The sequence below is a fragment of the Adelges cooleyi genome, unplaced genomic scaffold, assembly GCF_023614345.1.
Source record: "Adelges cooleyi isolate 19-005CV unplaced genomic scaffold, UGA_ACOO_1.1 ACOO_flye_CR_arks_rails_tigmint_CR_PRNA_9, whole genome shotgun sequence".
In the NCBI taxonomy this organism is placed as follows: domain Eukaryota; kingdom Metazoa; phylum Arthropoda; class Insecta; order Hemiptera; family Adelgidae; genus Adelges; species Adelges cooleyi.
In genome coordinates, this window is record NW_026096579.1 from 9,012,497 (window position 1) to 9,033,920 (window position 21,424).

Sequence of the window (21,424 nt, forward strand, 5' to 3'; positions counted from 1 at the left end):
GAAAATGCAGGCAGGAAGACATTCGACAAAGTGATCCGAAAAATGTTGATATACACATACACCCGGATAGAGACGAGACGGGGGGAGGGAGGTTGGCAACGATGGGAGGGGGAGGGGAAACGAAGGGGAGGTATAAACCATTGTATTGTGTATATGCGGACCACACGACCGGAACCAAACGGATCACACGCGGCAAAAGCGAGGCGACAGCGGCGGCTCTTCTGTGTGTATGTGTGTGCGACGACATCGACGTCAAGGATTTTTCCATGTTAATAGAATATAAATAATAATAATAATAATAATGACGATAAAAAAAAAAGTGTAGTATCGATGGACAAAAAGAATATAACACATAAAGAGAGAAGCCGCGCCGACAAACGAGTCAACCGAGACCGAGATGCAGCAGCATCAGCAGCAGCTCCTTCCAGCGGCTTCCATCATATTATTATTATTTTATGTGTATTGTCTACCGTGGATTTTTTTTTTGGATATATCGGGGAAGAAAACACTGGGAAATCTTGGACGAGGACGACGGGAACGGGGTGGCGGTCGTATGGGAAAAATCGGTAGGTATAGGTATATATAAGACACTTGGCCGAGCACACGATGACAACATATAATATTGTAAACGTAGGATATATTATTATTAAACGGTATGGTATCGACACTATCCGTACCCATCGAAACTGCTTTTTTTCTTTCTCGACGAAGACTCCTCTTTGACGGACCATCGGCGTTTGTCATCAGAGCTATACATAGATGCGGACGACAGTCCAGTCCGCTTCGACACGTTTCGGTTGTGTAACGGAATGCGATGCACAATTTTAAATATCCAGTGTGTATTTCACATTGCATAATACTTGTATTACATAAATAGATCCAATGTTTTTGGATCCGTTGTACTTAGTTGAGAGGCTCGAGGAGCGGAGATAAGCGCTTGAAGGAAAAATACTGCGAAGATTAGTTAGAAAGTTTTGTGCGTGTGAGGTTGATAGGTTCAAGAACTTAGAATCGGTAGTAAGAAAAAAATTGTGGGTATGAAGAGGAAGTGAAAGATAGGATAAATTGTGGATGGGAGCGTCATGTATTTTGTGTGACAGGAAGATGCTTATAAGATTGAAAAGTAAATTGTATAAGATGGTAGTGAGGCCAGCAGTGCTATATTGGTCGGAATGTTGGGCAGTAGTCAAGAAAACAGTGGATGAGTGTAGTGGAGATGAGGATACTAAAGTGAATGAGTGGAGTGATAGATAAATGTATACATAAGCAGGAGTGTAGGAAAATGAGAAAAATGAGAGAGAATAGGTTGAGATGGTTTGGTCACGTTGTGAGGAGAGATGAGCCAGAGGCAGTGAGAGTTGTCATGAAGATGCATGTAGAGGGGTTAGAGAGAAAGAGGGAGGCCCAAGAAAAGATGGATAGACGGATTAGAGAGTGATATGAAGATAGCTTGGCTGATTGAACGAGATGTAGAAGATCGAGCTCTAAGAAGGTGTAGGACTAGGGTGACCGACCCCATGTAGTGTAAGGCGAAGATGAAGTCAATATATCTTAAGACAATTGCAATTTCGTGGTGTCTTAATCATCATCATAGTCAGCTTCTAAACACCAAGCCTTGTCGTTGTAGCTATTCATTTCTGTCACTTGATGCGCGTTCTTGAGTTGTTGATAAGAGGTAAACCTATCAGCGATGAAAGATTTCTTCAATGAAGGATTTACGCGGTCTTCCTCTGGTTGATTGGTCTGATTGTGTCTTAGCAAATGTCCGATTAGCTTTATTATTGCATTCGTCATTATTCTTCTCTTCCACTACACGTTAATAACAGCAATTAAAACCAGAAGAATCTTATTTAAAATATATGTATTTTTTATTAAACAGAATATATATAGTAAATTTGTTAACACTTTACTTTTATTAGCCACCTAATCGATGGTTTCGTCCGAGTCTACGTACCGTTTAACAACCTATTCTCAACAAACATAATCGTAAAACTGTCTAATGGGTCTCGTGACAAGGTACTCCTTAAGTATGATTTAACGTATTTATTTTAGTTTCGAGAAACCGCGCTCACGTCTTACTCGAGTGTCTGAAACCAGTATGCTAAGAAGTAACTTGTAGCATAGGTGTTGGTCTATAAATTATATTTCACCGAGAAATCACCATATTGTTGAATAATAACTAAAATTATGAATTATTATTTTATTTGTACCTGCATGGTGGGTATTTTAAGAGAAAATTAGTGTCTTATCCTTAACAGTTTTGTAGGTATCTAGTTTTTTTTCTTCTAAAGACATTCTAGTTAATTGACGGACAACACCGCAGAAACATTGTTTCCCATCAATAGGCCAAACGACTTGGACCGCACATGTCGTTAAGTAAACAACCTCTTTCTAGGTGCATCCCATACCTTTTTGGTGGCCACTCGTCACACACACTCGTGTATTGTTCAGGTGCTCATACACGGTAGTTGATAATAATATTGTTACTGTAAATGAACCGTTGGAAACCCGTTAAGTGGTGTACACGCCCTGAGCTCGTTGTCGTCGTCCCTTAGGCGTGGAAACTGGGGCAAAGGGCGAAACGTGGGAGTCAAGTGGAAATCACCTTCTTAACCCGTTAAGAAGCCAGGTGCGTGAATAATTTGGGTCAGATGGTGTGTACCTATATGTGTCCTGTACATAGATAAAAATATATGAGATTATTTTTCTGTTGTGCCCGTGGGAGTATTTTTTTTTGGTCATCTTGAATATTATATTATTACGAGGGTAGTAAACAAATGGGGTAGTAATAAAACGACGCGGGGTGAACGGGAAAAGTAAATTAATAACAAAATCAATATCGATATTAATGGGAAAAAAACGTGAATAACAAACACGGTGGCATTATGTATATTGAATAGCTTTATCAAAATAAAAAAAAAATCAAACCTGGAACAAATACATATTATTTGATGGGCAAAAAAAAAAATCATTACTACCGGTGGCCGGCCCGGTGGTAGGCGATATACTTTTTTTTTTATTACACAAACCGTCCTCCCGTATGCACATGTGTGTGTGTATTTTTTGTGGGTTTACAAAGACAGAAGCGCAGGGCAGCTTTACATACATACACACACCCGGTGCGGTGGTGCGTGAGAAATATCAATTAATTCCTCTTGATCAATTTGGATATCCTCGCATCAATCTTATCTTACCCAGGCACATTATTCTTTATAATATTACATTATAGAGAAGCGTGTTTTTGTTAACGACGATAATAGACAAGACAAAATATTATGTATGTATTATAATATCCCTTTGGGGACTGTGCGGACGAGCATCTCGCCGGGACCTATTGAAAACGATCTCTGGATAATATTATATATATGATCAAAACCGATAATCTCTACTCGTTGGACAAGAGCCCAGCATGACTCCTGATGTGGTGCTATTGCGCAAAGGGTTGTACCTACATATTATCCGAACCGACGACCACTTCATCCATCCGTGATATCTTTGTAGTCGATGCTTCTTCGGTGTTATAACGCGATTAAAGCGCGTCCCGGCATTGTACGAAGACAATTTTTTCGCGTGTATTATTCAGGGAAAAAATGTTTACTAGCGGATCAAAAATAAAAGCTAAGGAACAGCAGCTGATGTGCGGCGCGGTGGTGTTTCTAAAGGAGAAAATAATAAACTCAAAGCGAAAATATTGTGCCTTTTCTGTCTACCAGCCGTGGCAAACGCAATGGAAGCTATAAGTAAAAAAAAAAAATTAAAAATCGCTCAATCAGTTGAATATTACTAAATAACCGTTGTGTAAAAATGCAGTGCTTATGCTTAAGTATAATGTGTTATGGGGCTAATTTAAGTTATTGTTTTAGTGCGGAATGATTAGGATTTGTTTGTGTCTTTAAATGTAAAATTGTTCAAAACTTGTAGAGTCTCTCTATGGGTTTTTTTTTTTATTAAATTTCATTATTTCCAACAATTTTTTATGCGTTACAATCAATTTGCTATTAAAATATGTAAATAAAACAAGATATATATTTTTTTAAATATTTTTCATTTTCCAAAACATTACAATACTGCCAGTATTGTAAATGTTATGCCAATGATATTGCGTTATCAGGTCTTGGATCTCTTTGCTCTGTTAATTTTCACATTAATCAATTGATACTTGCGTTGTTTTATTAATTTTCACATAAATTGGTTGATATTCACATTAATCAATTAATATTTGTGTTATTTTATTAATATTCACATTAATTGGTTAATATTTGATTTAGCATATGAACACTCACATTAATTAGTTAATTCGCACAAATGGGTCCATAGTCACATAAACTATTATTGATAACATTTACTTCTGCAGTATAAGGGTTAAGTATAATACAATTTTATCTAAGAAATAGCGGTAGGTATAAGGATCAAAGATGATGGTTGATTTTTGTTGTTTCTTCGGCAATGACTCTGGCTGCCTGGGTCTACGATGACGATGATGACGATGATGATGACGACGATGACATAGGTATTGACTATTGTATATATATATATATTATTATAATATGCACCGTGATAATGAATGAATGAACGGAGGCACAGGCAGGTATATATTATAATGTTATGTACGATGGTCGTACGTGCGTGGACGAAGGAAACCGCCATATCTCCACATACGGTCGTCGTTTATTAATGGTCCGCCGTGTACGCGTTTATAGACCTATTATAATACATTACGTTATACAGGGGCGACGACAGGCGACGATGATGTTATTTGCATGGCCATGGGAAAAGACGGGAAATATATATGTATTATTCTATTGTTTCTCGTCGATCTCACTTCGAGTCCGGGTAACGTTCCGCGGTAATCGGTTACACTCCTATCTATAATAGGTACACTGATGCACGGAGCTATAGCTGTTGTAACTAATATGTTATAGTTTTGAATAAAATACATTCGTATAAAAGACAACGGTTAGGTTCGTCGCTGATCATTTGCCAACGGCCGTTGATTTCGGATTGATTAGTTACACCCCGCGAGACACATGGCGTCGATTATCTAAATAATAATAATTAACATAATTACATAGGTACGTGCGTAACACACATTGAACGCGAATTTTCCTATAACCAGAGTTGTGCACCATTCGAATAAGGCGTTATCTAAATAATCATCTAGATAACACATTATTATTCAAGTAAAAGTTGTTGAGCAATTTCAAAAATATTTATTCGAATTTTCGAATACAAATCTACAATTATATTGAATAGTTAAAAATATGTTATTCACTCGGACGTTTTTCTCTCTTGACCGTCAAATGGATAAAAGAGAGGTAAGACGAGGGGAATAATAGTGAATGAGGTGAGGATAGGACGGTGATATCCAATAGGAAATCGAAAAATTCCGGATAAGTGATAAGAGATTATTGATAAGATAATCAGCAGGTGCAGTGTTTGATAAGAGATATAACTGTCAACAGAGATGTGCATCATTCGAATTAAACGTTATCTAAACAACACATTATTCAAGTAAAAGTTGATCGAATATTTTACAAAATTATCATTCGAATAATATTTCATTCGAATAATTTTAAATTTAATTATTCGAATAGAAAAGTTATACGAATAATTTCAAATTTAATTATTCGAATAATTTAAAAAATATTATTTAAATAGTTTGTAAGTGGTTTTTTCAAGAAATTGTATTTGAAAATATTATTTTAAATAAATTTAATATATACTAATTTAATCATCTCATCGAGGGTTTTGAGAGATAAGATTTCAGAAACAGCCGTGCTCGTCGTCGTCGTAGTATTTTGGAGGTCGTCTGGATCTACAATAAATGAATAAATGACCAAATTGATCGGCCTAAAATATCATTCCGTTTAATGTTCCTAGTGTAACTATTTGCAAGATTTAAGCCTAAACAAAACGAAATTCAGCTATAACGTTCATCCCTTTCCGAGAAAGAGGTTTTCTCATGTTTCTTCGGTCCGTCAACGGTAAGGGTGAACTTTTTAAAACGGTGGCCCATCAAAGTAAGTACCTTACCGGTATGATTTCTGATCTCGGATCAGATTATCGCGGGTCCATGCACACACAAAAAATAAAAAACCACATCATTGTTAAATATAACATTAGCTCGCAGCATGGAAACCGCTCTACAAAACTGGTCGCTAATAATGTCCGTGTATTAGATGCTCAGAGCAATTTTTTTTTTTTTTTTATTTATTAATTACACGATTGTATAATATGTTATTATTATGTGGTCGTCGTACGTCACAAACCGATCGGTCGGATAATGATTTTGATTGGATTTCTACGGAATTGAATGGGTTACTCTTACTCTCTCTCTCTCTCTTGCCTTTGGTATCATCAGTTTCGCTAGAAACGATTTCGTGCGTCAACCGTGTGCTTTACAATACTATATTTTAATATTATTATTTTTTTAATAATTTAAAACACACACACATACCAGATCTGATGTGACGTTTTTTAAAACTGACAACGCGGTCATTATTAATATTATTATATATATATATATAACGATTCTGATACGGTGTACAATACAATAATTCTCTGTTTCCAAGTCGGTTGACCGCTTGAACTGTTCGTCTTAATATCTAATCGAGATAACACACAAACATTATAACATATTATCTATGATAATAATACAAAATACAATTTATACGTATAATAATCGTTTGTCATTATAATATATACATTCGGTAATTATCGGCCGACCCTTTTTAATGGCTGTGTACAACATTTCTTAGGCTCTAAAAATCCAATTTATATGGCAACGAAACATACAAATATATTATTCAACTTACTTATGAACTATACTACTGTAGCGAAGGACAATTTTAAAATAAGTTAACTTGAAAAAAACATACTGAAAACTAACAACAACATTTTTTCCGTGTTATTCCTTTTCGCGCATAACTTTTATTGACTTGCAACCAATATGACAAAGCGATTGATTGATTTATAAGTTAAAGCAAAATTTAAATAAATAAACAACTTACCGTCTTCGTCACGCCTCGTAGCACCGGCGGTCTTAACATAATCCTCCCCGTGTCTGATGATCGGTCATGGCAAATTGCATTAACAGCCGTTACTCCAGCTCGAAACGATTTTAATTTATGTTCTACAATATAAATAGTTACAAAAATAGATTGTCTATTATTGAACTGGATAGATAATAATTATTGTACCCGTCTATGTTTATTAAGGCGTTCTGTATAGGCAATTTTCCACAGAATCTCAATGAAATGCTACATTCGTGTGGTGTATATTATAATTTTTTAATACAGTAGTAGAGACGGGTTTAAGCTTTCATATATTGTAAAGGTTTTTATAAAATAAAAATGCTTGACCGTGAAAAAATTGAAGGGGAACGGGCAAACATCCTTTTAATTTGGTCCAATAAAGATGTTTCAGGTACGATTTCTGATCAACAGACAGGGCTGTGCAATTTCTTACTCGAATAACAAATTAATCGAATCATTTTTTTTACAATTTATTCGAATAAAAAATCGCCTTACTATATTTACTGGTTTTATATATTTTTTAAAAGCAGAGAATATTTTAAAAACTATATAAAATAATATATTAATCGAATGAAAAATTATGTTTAGACTTATTCGAATAACTTTTGATCTTAATATAATATTGTTCGAACAATTATGTTTAGAGTTATTCGAATAATTATTTTTGAAACTATTCGAATAACTTTTGATCTTAATCGAATATTGTTCGAATAATTATTTTTGAAATTATTCGAATAACTTTTACTCGAATAATGTCTATATCTAGATGATTATTTAGACAACATTTTATTCGAATGATGCACAACTCTGTGTACAGACTTTTGCCACACTAAGAAATCAGTTCGGCGGTTTAGGATATAATTGTCATAAGACAATACAGTCAGTATTTTATCTTCTCAGTTCCGGATCGAAGATAAAAATAAGATTCTTATAACGGTCAAAATATTTTTGTTTTTAATAAACATTGGATAACGCGTTCGTTCGAGAGTAAAGATACATGCTGATACATGTTTGGCATTTTGGCAAAAATAAAAAACAATTCAAGAATTCAATGGGACGACGACGACAAACGGCGTAACGAGAGCAGCATTCGCTAATCCCACCATTACTATTTATTTAATTTTTTTTTTTTGCGTTACACGTGTGCCTGCGTGGGTATGTTTCACACACATATACATAGTATACATAATAATATTATATATTAATAAATAATATAGAGCGAGTACAGTGCAAACGGGTATCGGCCGGCAACGGTTTGACGCGCGTAAAAAAGACCTCCAGGACGGGATTTCTTTCTTTTTTTTTCATGCGCTCATCAGAATATTATTTTTATATATTTTTTATTATTATCATTGTTGGATCATCGGCCGGTGGTGGTTTTATTGCTCGGAATTTAACGACTCCACGGTGACAGCGCATACGACCAACAGATATAATATAACTGCAACCCTTTTCGGTGTCAAAAAAACAGCCTAACCCTCTTCGTTACAAAAAAAAAAAAATTAAATTACAATCGCACTGCGGGTCAATGGTATACGTGCTTTGTAATTATTTACATTTCCGGCTGTGATGATAATAATATTATTATAGGTACACCTAACCTAATTATAGGTCAACGGTCCTACATCTCATACAGTAGTGTTAATTTTTCTCAAAACCAAATCTTCAGTATCGCGTGCACACACACACACAACTCTAATCGTGATAATTATTATAATACTATAATATAGTATGAGCTCGAGTTGGGCGATCGGATTATATATTAGGAAAATAATAATAATAGCCGAGGGTTGATTACTGTACCTACGTACAATAGAAAGAACATATTAGAATCTAAATGCATGCAAATTCGGATAATAATTATTACAGTGGCAAGTTCAAGGTTATAGGGTGGCCGACGGTACAGAGTAAATTCATATTTTGTAGTTACATTAATATTATAACAGGCTAGTAATAATAATATGTAATTATTTCATTTCGACTCGGACGACCTTGGCGTGGGGAAAAAAAATCTAACTAGGTAGCCCACTGCCAGACATGCATAATCTAATCTCCTTTGAGCTTAAACAGGACCCCAATGCACATTCTATGCATAAAAAAAAGCAATCTTTCTCTCGAACGAACGACGTCGTACCATGAATATGATTTCGCACACCTCCTTTCTGATCCAATCTTACTTTCCCCTTCCCCCACTGATGACTGACCGGTAGGACCATATATATAATTGAGTGTCAACATTGCTAAACAAATTTGCCCAGCTGAATATTACAATTAGAATATCATAAGTAGACTTATACTTGCCCATAGAATAATGGGATTTTGATCATTTTTTTTTTGCTTGCTTGCTTGAAAGAACCAAATTTTTCCATATGGATGTTGAATGGTTTTTAACAGCCGCCTTATACCTTTTGACCCTGTAAAGAGATTTGTTTTTGACTTATATAATATTACCCACGCGGCTACTGGTATTATTTCTCGCGATTCCATTTCCATACAGTACACAAGTAGTAACACTAGGACCCAGTAAGTATGCTTACTGAACAGGGAGGAAGTAAAATTTGTCATCGTTTGTCATCCGGCCGTTTTTTCTTTAATCTCGTTTTGGCCGAGAACAATCACAATTATTTCACACACACACACACACACATCAGTTATTATATTATACAACAACTGATGAATTGCTTACATCGCAGTCGTTTAGCCGGTGGACCCGAATTGGTGATTTGCATTTTGAATAATATCACTATCCGTTAACGTCGACGGATGTACCTATACGTTGTATACTGTACCTATAACAACATCATCATCGATCATCCAGGCCGGGGTAACGGTGAGGCACGGATAGATCTTTGTGTCAGTAATTTAGTTCCGGTTGTCTCGGCGAGTTCACCCGGGATACGGCACAATGGGTAATCAATAAAAAAAATTGTTTTTAAAAAAATACCCCTTCGCTACCCCCCCCCCTCCCCCCACGATAATTTAGATAACAACCTCCTCGTTGATGTGAAGACATGTTACTTAAACAGGCCTCTAAATAGGGTGAGTTTGAAAGTGATTTTTATTAATTACTCAACAACATTATATAGTTCCAGGTTCGATAAGTATTTTGGATAAACCAAATACCGATACACAATATAATACATCCACTTAGACAATGTTGTATATCTGAATCAAAATCATATAATCTGACATATTATTATTAGACACACACTGTGTTATTATAACGAATATAATTTATAATTACCCAATTTGACAAATATGTTTACACATAGCGACACACAGAGACTTATCTTTATTGTTTTAATCTAGTAATTAATTGCCCAGACACACCAAACGTTGGGTTTAGACGCCCAAACAAAATATCTATACAAACCGAGCCGAGCCGAAGCTGAGTTAAAAAATTAACGAATTTTTTGCCATTTGGTTTTCAACCGTGTGTCTAATTAGTTGTATACCTACCTACCTAGTACCTATCACTTCACTATATAATGCCGGTCACGGGCCAAAATCCTAATACGGTACAACGTATGTAATATATTGTGTATATAGTTTAGCAATCGGCGTACAACCGGTTGGTGATATAAGAAGTATTTAGGCGGCCGGTCAGCTCCACAACACTAATATTATTGTATAATATGTAATGTTATATTACCAACCAATATATATTTACAGCGAAAAACTAATTTATTTTTCATTATAAGTTTTTACCGCTAGCCGGCGTTTACAAAAAAAAAATTCCACCTTTGTCACTTCTATGATCGTTTCCCTCTATTAAAAGAGGTAGGTACACTATAATAATTTTCACCGTGCATTTTTTTTACACAGTGTATTTTAACATAACTAAACTTTTTTTTCTTTGGTTTTTTAACAAGGGTCGTACCTACCGGCTAAAAGCAGACGGCGAAAAAAAAAGCTCACAAGCTTTTTACCCTCCGTTTGCGTTGATGAGCATGCGCTTTGCACCTCCAGCTTGTACCACCAACCACCTCTGCCCCGCTCGCCCATCATCCCCCGGGAAAAAAACCCCGGGTTTTTTTTTTTTTTTTTAACAGCACTTATTGATTTTTTTTATAACGTTTTACGCCCACCACTTCTCCTCCCGCCTATCTTTCTCGTTACACGCGTATATATATATATATATATATGTATATGTGTGTACACGCGACCCCTTTTTTTATATATTCTGGTCCGGGACTTTTTTTCAACCTTCCTCGGTGTACTACCGTCTCCCCGCACTCGGTAGCTACTACACCAGCCCTCCTCTCGTTCTGTTTAATATGCCCTCCTCGCCCCTTAACGGTCTACCACCCCCCGAAGTGAGCTTCATTAGCGCACAATGCGTCCTAAAGTCTTCCCTGTAAATTCGCCATACCGGTGGCAACCACGGTCCCGGATTCCGATATCATGTAGATATCAACGGTATTGCTCTTTCAGTGACTTACTATTTACAAGAGATAGAGATTTGATTCTCAGCACATTAGAAAGAGCTTGTCGAGAAAATACTAGAAAATATTAACTTGAAAAATTAAAAAAAAATTGTAAATTTTTTGCTACAATTTTCTTTAGCCACTCGGATTTTCGAAATCTATTAACGGATTCTCTTATTGAGGGTCTTCTCAGATGTGTAGCAGTGCAGTGCATTAATTTGCATACCTTTTGAATTACCGACTCGACAATAAAAGATATACAGGGAGTTTTAGCATAGTACATAAGTTTCGACTGTTAAGTAAAAAAATAATGACTTAAAAAAAAAAAATTATTCCCTGTTATTCAGTGCAAAAAGCTCATCACCTTAAAAGAGGGGTCACATTATTTTCAGTCCCTTTAGGCCCATAACTCTTTTTTATCACTTATCTTATCACTTATTTCTTACCTCTAGTCTCTAATCATTTATCTCTAATCACTACTATCTTATCATTTATTTATTATCTCTTGTTTCTAATTATTTACTTTTAATATCTTATCGTTTATCACGTATCTCTTATAATTTATCTCTAATCTTTCATCGTTTATCTATTATCAACTACCTCTTAACATTTATCTTTTAACACTTTTCATTTACTTCTTATTTCTTGTCTCTAATTATTTTTCTCTTATCATGTTTTGAGTTTAGTCTTTTAAGGTGAACTTTTTGCACTTAATAACAGGGAATATATTTTTTTTAAGTCATTTTTTTTTTCTTTGACTTATCAAAAAAATTAAAACGGGGGGCTTATTTGTCTTAGATGTCCAATCGCCTATTACTTACCTTTATGCTGGAACACCCTGTATATTTTAAAAAAATTTAAATTAAGAAAGAGTCTACACGCCGACCCCGACTTGGCAACGGCTTCTTTTTTATTAAGAAACTTGTAAGTACAATTAAAATCCTGATGACGGATTCGACAGATTGTTAAGCTGAATTACATAATAGAATAATATTGTATTTTGGAGGACTTCATCGTCCGGGAAAATACCTTCCCCGGGTTTTTTGCGTTTATAGGCAAATGGCGATTTTCTGATCACTCGAGTCATACGTTAAGCATACTCGTGGCGTACTTAAAGCTTATTCGCACAGTAATATATAATTTGATGGGTTTTTTTTTTTTGGATTAGACAGTAGGGTCGAAACCATTGTCTGCGATCCGCAAACGGAGTCGTCGTCGACAACCCTTTTTTTTTCTTCAGTACATATTAAATACATTATTATGCGCTAGATCAGGTTTTCTTTTTTTTATTTAGGCGTTCGTTCCCAACACGTCTGTTTAACATTCTATACCGCGATCCGGAACAACGCGGATTTGTCAAGGTACCTCTGCCGAACACCTTTTACACATTCATGACCATCATTTATCATATTATTATTATTTCTCATTTTTACAACTGACGAAACACATTAATCTCAGCCACCGCCACCAACTTACCTCTGTCACTATCATAATTCGTCGTCGTCGTCGGTCTTGATCGCCTTAGCGCAGGGATTTTTTTATATTCATTCAAATCACGTAGTTACGGTTCATTAGACATTTTATTTTTTTCCGAATTTCAATGGGAAGGTGCCCGAGGCGAGAGTATGTGTGTTTTATTTTGGGTAGATCTTCTTAATAACGTGACCTTAAGGCGTTCGCCACTTCCGTCTCGGCCTGTTAAACGTTGAGAAAAGAAAATTCAAAGCGTTCCTACTTACACAGCTGACGGGTATTTCTTGTTTACACTATCTCCAGAGTTGTGCGTCGTTCGAATATAACGTTATTTAAAAATAATCATCTAGATAACACATTATTCGAGTAAAAGTAAAAAAATAATTATTCAAATAATAATTCTAAATATAGCTCTTCGAATAACATTTTATTCGAATGAAAAGTTATTCGACTGATTTCAAATACAATTATTCAAATAATGTTTTATTCGAATACGAATTTGAACAACTCTGCTCTACAAGGTCTCATGGTAGAGCAATTTAAAAATATTCAAAGGTGAACATTGATGCAGATACAAGGCAATCGATACGTGTATTATGTAAGGCGAACAAGGTTGGATATCAGTGCAATCTTCAGTTCAATATTATTTTTGAATTTTTAATGTGTTAATCGACACAAGTGGGTTCAGCCCTGATTTGATATGTAGTACCTAACTGTTATTAGGAACTGCTCGTTCATCTGTTTGCTGATTTCTTAGCCCGAATTAAATATACCCAACGAAAAAAAAGGCCTAAAAAAATGATTTTCTTGTTTTTTTTACTAAAGCTACATAAATAGTTTATTCAAATTACTATGTAGTATTGTTATAACAATATAAGTAGATCTTCAGTTGCTTGTGAACATTTTTCTGCACAAAGAGAGTGAAAAACTAGTTAATAAATTCTTATAATATACATTTCATAATATACCCACGTATATAATGTGATTTTTAAGAGATTTTACTAATTTTATATTCAGTTACAATGTTGTTTCACAATTTGTGTTTTTTTTATTGTCTTAATTTAAAAATAACCAATTTCAAATTAAGAACTTAAGAAAAATCAAAAATTTGATGTTACAGCTGTATTTTTTTTCACTCTATGATTTGATGAACCGTTTGGATCCATTGTATTATTATTAAGAGATAGTGCATGGCGATTTTCAAAGAGATACAAATTCAAATTTTCTTCCTTTTTTTTTCTTTTCTTGTCCGGGTGGATGACCGTTATATTGGGATACTTGTTGTTGTTGGATGCAATATAATATAATGGCCCGAACAGGACCGGATAATAAATCGACAGTTTTCGAGACAGCCGTCTGTTTTCGGGCAAAGAAGGCAGGCAGATGAGGACGAGGGAGGAGTGGAAGAGCGCGGAGAGGAAAAGGGCGAACGAGACGTCCGAAAAGTTTTGCTAAGTATATATACAAAAAAAAAAAGAAAACGCAAAAAAAAAAGGTAAAACAAGTATAACGAGATGCATAACGACGGCGTTCGCAGTTTATTTAATTTTTAATTATCATCAGTTCAAAAACAGGCCGTTCTTGTATTTGATATAATATTAATACCACAAAAAATGTATAAAATCTTATGATAATTACAATATAATATAGAAATCGATGAAATACATATTAAAACGAATCGTTTGTGTAACGATAGAAACTATATCAAACGATTCTATTCTTCGATAAAAAAAAAACAACAAATTTTTAATAATCATTTTTTCCGGCTAAACGCACAATGATAATTAATAACTCAATTAAGAATCTATTGGAAAACTAAAAAAAGACCTCTCTTTTTTTTTATTAACAGCAAATTTTTGCTTTGCAATTCAGAAGTTTTACATGGTATTAGCGATTAGACGATGCCACGTATAAGACATACACAATTACATTTGGTTTGTTTTATTTAGAAAAGGTTTACAAGTTGTTTTTAATGGTACTGTAGAAATTATACACGTTATACGGTTTGGATATTGAACCAATTGAGTACTATAGAAATGTAATTTCGTCGATGTGGTCACACTGTAGCTCGACTTTTCGCTTTACTTGATAATATTATTTTACTTATTGCGACCCCCCCCCCCCCCGTTTCACACCCTATAAGACAGTATTGAATGTATATTTAAATTTATCTATCTCTATTGGGGCTAATGATCATATTATGATAAAAATGGGCGCCCTATACGTTTGGTCTGCTCTCTAGTTGTGTCTTTGATTATTTTTAACTACTGCAACGGTCTTAAAAATAATAGTTGCCAAGACTTGGAGCGTCTCTGATTGGAAGTCAGTTATAATTTTTACAACTCATTTAACCGGAAATATTAATATCATAAATGTAAACAAGTCCACTTCCCTCCACATCAAATTTTTATTACAAACATGTTTTGCACCTATTATTGCAATTAGTTCTGATTGGTCGATTTTTGTTTGTCTTTTACAGCAATGTGGCGGTCATGGCAAAGAAGTGGACTACAGCTGGGCCAGACAGACGTCGATGAAACAAGGCTACGAGGTAAATAAAAGAAAAAAAAATAATAATAAAAAACTTGACGAATAACGTTTGGTACTTGTTTTGAACGAATTTTTATGTGCAGTCAAACTGAGAATGTTCGGAAACTGGTTTTTTTTCCTTTTTGCAAAAATTTCTTTTGGTAACTCGAGATTATGAATACAAACAATGCAAGATTATAAAATATAATACCTTACGTGTTCGACCAGTTTGGAGGGTTGGGCGTTAGATGTGATAGCGTGGCCGTGATAAAAAAATACTGTCAGCATTGACAATCACTATATGTATATAATATGAACCGCTAACTGCAGATAGAGGACAAGTACATTTGTATCAATTTTGGTTTTATCACAGATCAGATAAAACCCTATAGAGCAATCTAAACAAACTTTAATACACTTACTATAAACACTATACAATTTTACTTTATTTTACATTTTTTTTTTGTTTTCTAATTTTATACCTATTTTTAAAAATATATTGTCCATCAGCCCCCAAAAAATATTCATTCAAGATTATATTAATATTTTTATATATAATAAGTATATAATAAAAGTTTGAACATAACTTTTCAACTTTGTTTTACAACAAAAAAAACCGTCCAGTCCGCAGAGAAATTTAGAATTACAAATATTTTCTAAAGATTTTGCTGTGGTTTGGTTTGGTGGAAAGTGTTCTGGACACAATATAAGTTTTGATGTATGGAAAACAATTTTATATAAAATAGATAGTTATGATGCAAGTGACGGCAAGAACATAATGTAAAATTGTTTTATAATTTTTTACAATAAAATATATTTTGCTGAATTGAATCATCGACTGTATTATAATTGTAATGTTTCAGGCCAAAATGAACAACAACGAACACAACCAACAGCTATCGAAAGGTACGTTTAAACGTTTCTAAAAAAAATACTCAATTTATTGTTTTACATAGTATGATCTCTTGTTCAGCCCTAATACTTGCTATTTTTTTTTACTAACCGTTTGGTCTTGAGCCTTAATTTTTCATTTTTCAAGTATTGTTCATTTTGTGTAGTATGGTCATTCACATTGTTTTTTTTTTGCGTTCATTAAAATGATAATTTTTTTTTTTTTTTTTGGATGTGACATGACAATTATGTATCGTGTCGTTAAAAATGTGGACAATCTGCTAAAAAAATCCCTACAAAGCCACTCGTTGTTTCTATGACAACACGATTCAATGCTCTGGATGAGAATGGGGGGAGGAGGGGGCATAGAAGGGCGATCGGCGTTAAAGTAACGTACCTACCATATTATAATATAGTGGACGAAGGTAAAAAACGTGTCCCTGACTTGACAAGTTACCTTATTCTGTATCGCTTGTGTGTCACCTTGAATTTATTCCCAAAGCCGAGCAGGGACTAGCCAGCTATGTACCGTACCGTTATTGACCCTGGTGTTTACTTTCCCTCGCCCTCCTCTGTTTAATAATAATAATAATAATAATAATTAGTTATTGGGCTTAAAAATAAAAAACGGGGCAGAATATATTTGTTTTTTTTTGCTCATAACGGATTCAAAACGGGTTTGAAATGGACTTGTTTTTTGTGAAATAAAATATGCTGGTCGGGTCTTTTGAAATACCAAATTTCCAAAAAAAAAAAAAATATATATATATATATATATTTGTATTTGTTTAAGAACCGCTATTCAATTCGTTTGTATCGAACATAATACTGTCAAGTTGATTGAATGGGGGGGGGGGGGCCTCGCCGAGTATTCTTGCGTTTTTAGGTTTAAACATGTGGTTCACCTCCTTAATTCCATACATTGTTTTTGGCTTTAGCCCCGGTGCACACAATGATACTTCATAAATCATTGTACACAATAATAATATACGAGTATATATTCAATGAAATCCATATGCATCTAACCTGTTCTCAGATCAATGGCATTCGAAATCCATCTCGTTCTGGCCACTATGTCTCTTATAGTTTAAGATTAGTTATGTTTAAATACACACTTGTATCAATGGCATATCATGAGTCCATATCATTTTCTTTGGCATGTCTCAAAAATTGTCATTTTAGTCAGTATTCAAGCCAACAAAATGTTTCAATCAGAATTATTAATATGATTCAAAGCAATGGTGAAACAATTTAATAATAGCCATTTCCTCACACCCCTGGATTGTCTGTCCCAATGTCTCTATGACTGACCCTTTCAAGGCCGCTCCTGCATGGTGATAAGTCGCTTGGAAAAAACTACATTGGAATAGTATGGCAAAGTTGTCTGCTAAAGGATGCTTTTTGGAGAAGCACCATTCAATCAATAGTATATGGAGATCAGATTTAAGGGTGCCCAACATTGGTACACCATCCCGGGTCAAGTTTCGGATTTGCCGCCAAGATAGGGATGGTTTGAGAAATACTTTTCAAAGGAGTTGGCAACCTCGTTACCCATTTCCTCTAAACCCAACCGTAAGCAGTTAAAACAGGAATGTGACTAATGTATTCACTTACTTCACTCCCCTGTCATTAGTCTCATTACTAGTTATCCTTAATGTACATTAGAATATGAAACACGATAAATTCTGCCAATCTGCCAGTAGACCCGTTTGGTTAAAGTTCAATTGTTTCATTCCTCCAAAACAACCAAGATATTCCATAGTTTCTATGGAAATTGCCACACACCTCTGGAATTGGGCGTATGGTTTTTTTTTTTACCTTTTGAGAACAGATAAGGCTGAGGACGATTGAAAGACTGTATGTCATGTGTACTTGACCGCTAATGTTGCTTAGGTATGGAAGACGGTTCCGGCATGTACCAGCAACACGGCGGAGGCACTCCTAGATCTCACAGTACAGGTAGCACGGCCAGCAGCGTGTCGCCAACCGGCAACTCGGCGCCTCCGATGCTGATCGTACCACATCCGATTAACGCCTCTAAGATCACCGACGCACATCACGTTGTCACCCATCAGAACGGTGGAGGCAGGAAGTACACATGCAAAATGTGTCCGTCGGTAAGTGATATAATAATTTAGTATAATTAGCAATTTCCCTAAATTAAGAGCGGGCGTGCTTAAACAGCAGTGGACATATAAAGCGAACCGTTAGTTTTTCCCTCGAAGGAAATATATGTTTTCATCTTGAATATGTCTCCACTCGCCTTTCCCTTACTTATCAGTCTTCTTCTTTATCTTGGCCTTACACTCCCAAATACATGGGGTCGGCCACCCTAGTCCTACACCTCCATAGAGCTCGGTCTTCTACATCTAGTTTAATATTTCCATAACACCTCTCACTGTCTCTGCCTTATCTCTTCTCATAACATTCTCTGTTCAGTTTTCTTATCTACTGCCCAACATTCCTTACATTCACTTATCAGTCAATTTTCTTGTCGATAATCTCCCATGACTTCGTCCCTTCCCTTCTCTTCTCTTCTGCTCTCCTATCCATGTATAGCGTCACATATTCCGTCACGTGACGCAAATTGGTACAGGACGTTGTTTGGAACGCAAAATCGGCCTTAATCGGTTTACCAGTTTTTAATATAACCTGGAATATAATCACAGTAGTAATTGATGTATTACCGAGTGCTGTGAGGAAAACTTAAAAAAATTGCACTATGTTGTGAACTGGTGACTCGAGAAATATGGTAAAAATTATTATGATTTGTTTTTTTTTTTTATTATTATTAATCCACTTGCACGCTTTTTAGCGATTCGCCACGAATATTATAATCAGGTACTACTTTTTTTTTTTATTAAAAGTAATTTTCAGAAAGCAAGCAGTAACACCGCACATAGAACAGTTATTAACATAAATTTGATTAGCGTTTAAATAGATAGAATGAAAAAATATGAAATAATTTTGATATTGAATGGGTTTTTAATGTTGTGTTAATCATAACCACGTGGAAATATGCGATAATTTTGTTGGTTTTTTTTAATTTCTTTATTCCTACAAACTATAACCTGTTTTGTTCTAATATGATATTCGAGTGGTTGCTTTGCACATACGAATTAGCCAAAGTATAATTAAATGTAAATTTCGCGTCTAAAATGGTATTTTATTTAAGTAATATTTATATGAATAATTGTTTTACAAGTCAGTCAAAATCACAATACTGCTATTGGCAAAAATAAAAAAAGATTAATAATTTATAAATGAATAATAATTATTTTTCCGGTAAAAAATAATACACGGAATGATTTATTAATTTGCTTCTGAGACGAAGTTAAAGATTCCGAAACACGCTTTTTTATGACATTAATTATTCTCGGAATGCATTCAATAAAATAATCGTTGAGTTTAACACACAAACGCACTGCTGCCATTCGACAATGTGCACTTGTATTTATATATTATAATAAACATTTATATGTAATTAACGATCGTGCCGATTACCTGTTGTTCGACATTTTGTCACACTAGACTTTATTTTCAAATTAAATATGTCTGCTAAACACAGTCGTCGTTTATGTGCATTTTAATTGCGACTTAATTTATTAAATTGACAGTATTGGTAGACGATGACGACACTGGTCTGGTTTTGATTCTGGTTTTGTGACTTAACAAAGTCATAAACAGTGATACATATTTTATCGACCATAACAGGCAGTTTGAATTCAATGTGAATAGTTGGAATTTGCAGCTAGTTACAGTATTGATATTGTCATATGGCGTGACATAGGTTCTTACGATAGATTTGTACGACTAAACCTTTTGCCGGTTAACGCGATACGCCCTTTTTCTTTTACCGATTCCATCGAGATCCGTATTAAACGTTTTTACGTGTTTACGGTAAATACAAATAAATCAATCCAGTCTCTACAGGTATAACGGCGTCGTCCAATAGGCCTGAGAGATTACCCTTTCGCCGTTGTTGTTCCCCATTCGAGTCGTTTCACCCTGAAGTGGAATCACACGAGTCAATATCATTATTTGGCTCAAAAATTGTCTCAATCAGAATCATTAATACGATTCAAAGGCAAAGGTGGAAAAATCAATTATTAGCTAGTAATAGGTCGCTTGGTAAAAAGCTAGATTGGATTAATTTGCAGCGTTTTATGCTAAATCGTGCTTTTTGGAAAAGCACCATTCAATCAATAGTATATGGGGGATCGTCAGATTATAGAGGTGTCCATCATTGGTACATCATCCCCTGTCAAGTTTAAAGTTCAATTGTTTCATTCCTCCAAAACAACCGAGATAATCCATAGTTTCCATGGAATTGCCACACATACTTCTGGAACCGAGCAAACGTTACTATGATGACTTTTTTTGGATTTTGACCTTTTGAGAACAGATAAGACTGAGGACGATTGAAAGACAATGTTATGTGAACTTGACACCAAACGTTTTTATGGTTTTTGAAGTGATACAAGAGAGGATGGCCGGAAACAAATTTCAACACTCCAAGTGACCACTTTTGGCGAAACGATCCATTATTAAAGGATTCCGATCGGTGGACGTCATTGTTTGGGCCCGAAAAGTAGTACAGTGTGTTTATTAACAATTTTTTTGTTGCATTTGCATTTGTTTGTACATTTGTGCGTCCACTCTTTGTGGCCTCGATGACGTCGTGGTGCCCGGGTCTTTGTCGGTGACCGATAACGACCGGAAAACAATGTAATAATAATAATACACAATATACACCATTATTGCTACTATATAATAACGGCCGAACCGGCCACCGCAGCAGTAATTCTATTGGATTATCCACGCGGGATCATCGATATAATGACACACGATAACTGCACTAATGATATTGACACCATCAACGGCGGTTCGGGTTGATTTGACCGGCTAAAAAAAAAAAAAAAACGTTCCGGTTCTTTTACTTGGTATATACTTACTTACTTATACTTGCTCGATTAGTTTTTTTATGGCCGGCACGCAATAATCTCGAATTAAATGAGACGAAACCGCTGGCGAAGGGTAAAAATAACACTTTGATTGATTTTCTTTTTT

The 21,424-nt window shown here is 35.0% G+C and overlaps 1 protein-coding gene across 5 annotated transcripts in view; it reads left to right on the forward strand.

Annotated features, from left to right (window-relative positions):
- Positions 1-21,424, forward strand: part of LOC126847114 (zinc finger protein rotund-like) — a 135,433-nt gene that overhangs the window by 62,585 nt on the left and 51,424 nt on the right. For all 5 annotated transcript variants that reach the window (XM_050587172.1, XM_050587174.1, XM_050587175.1 and 2 more), the window contains exons 3-5: positions 15,414-15,485; positions 16,327-16,369; positions 18,248-18,471. In XM_050587172.1, coding sequence (XP_050443129.1) covers positions 15,414-15,485; positions 16,327-16,369; positions 18,248-18,471 — 339 coding nt within the window. The remainder of the gene's footprint in view (positions 1-15,413; positions 15,486-16,326; positions 16,370-18,247; positions 18,472-21,424) is intronic.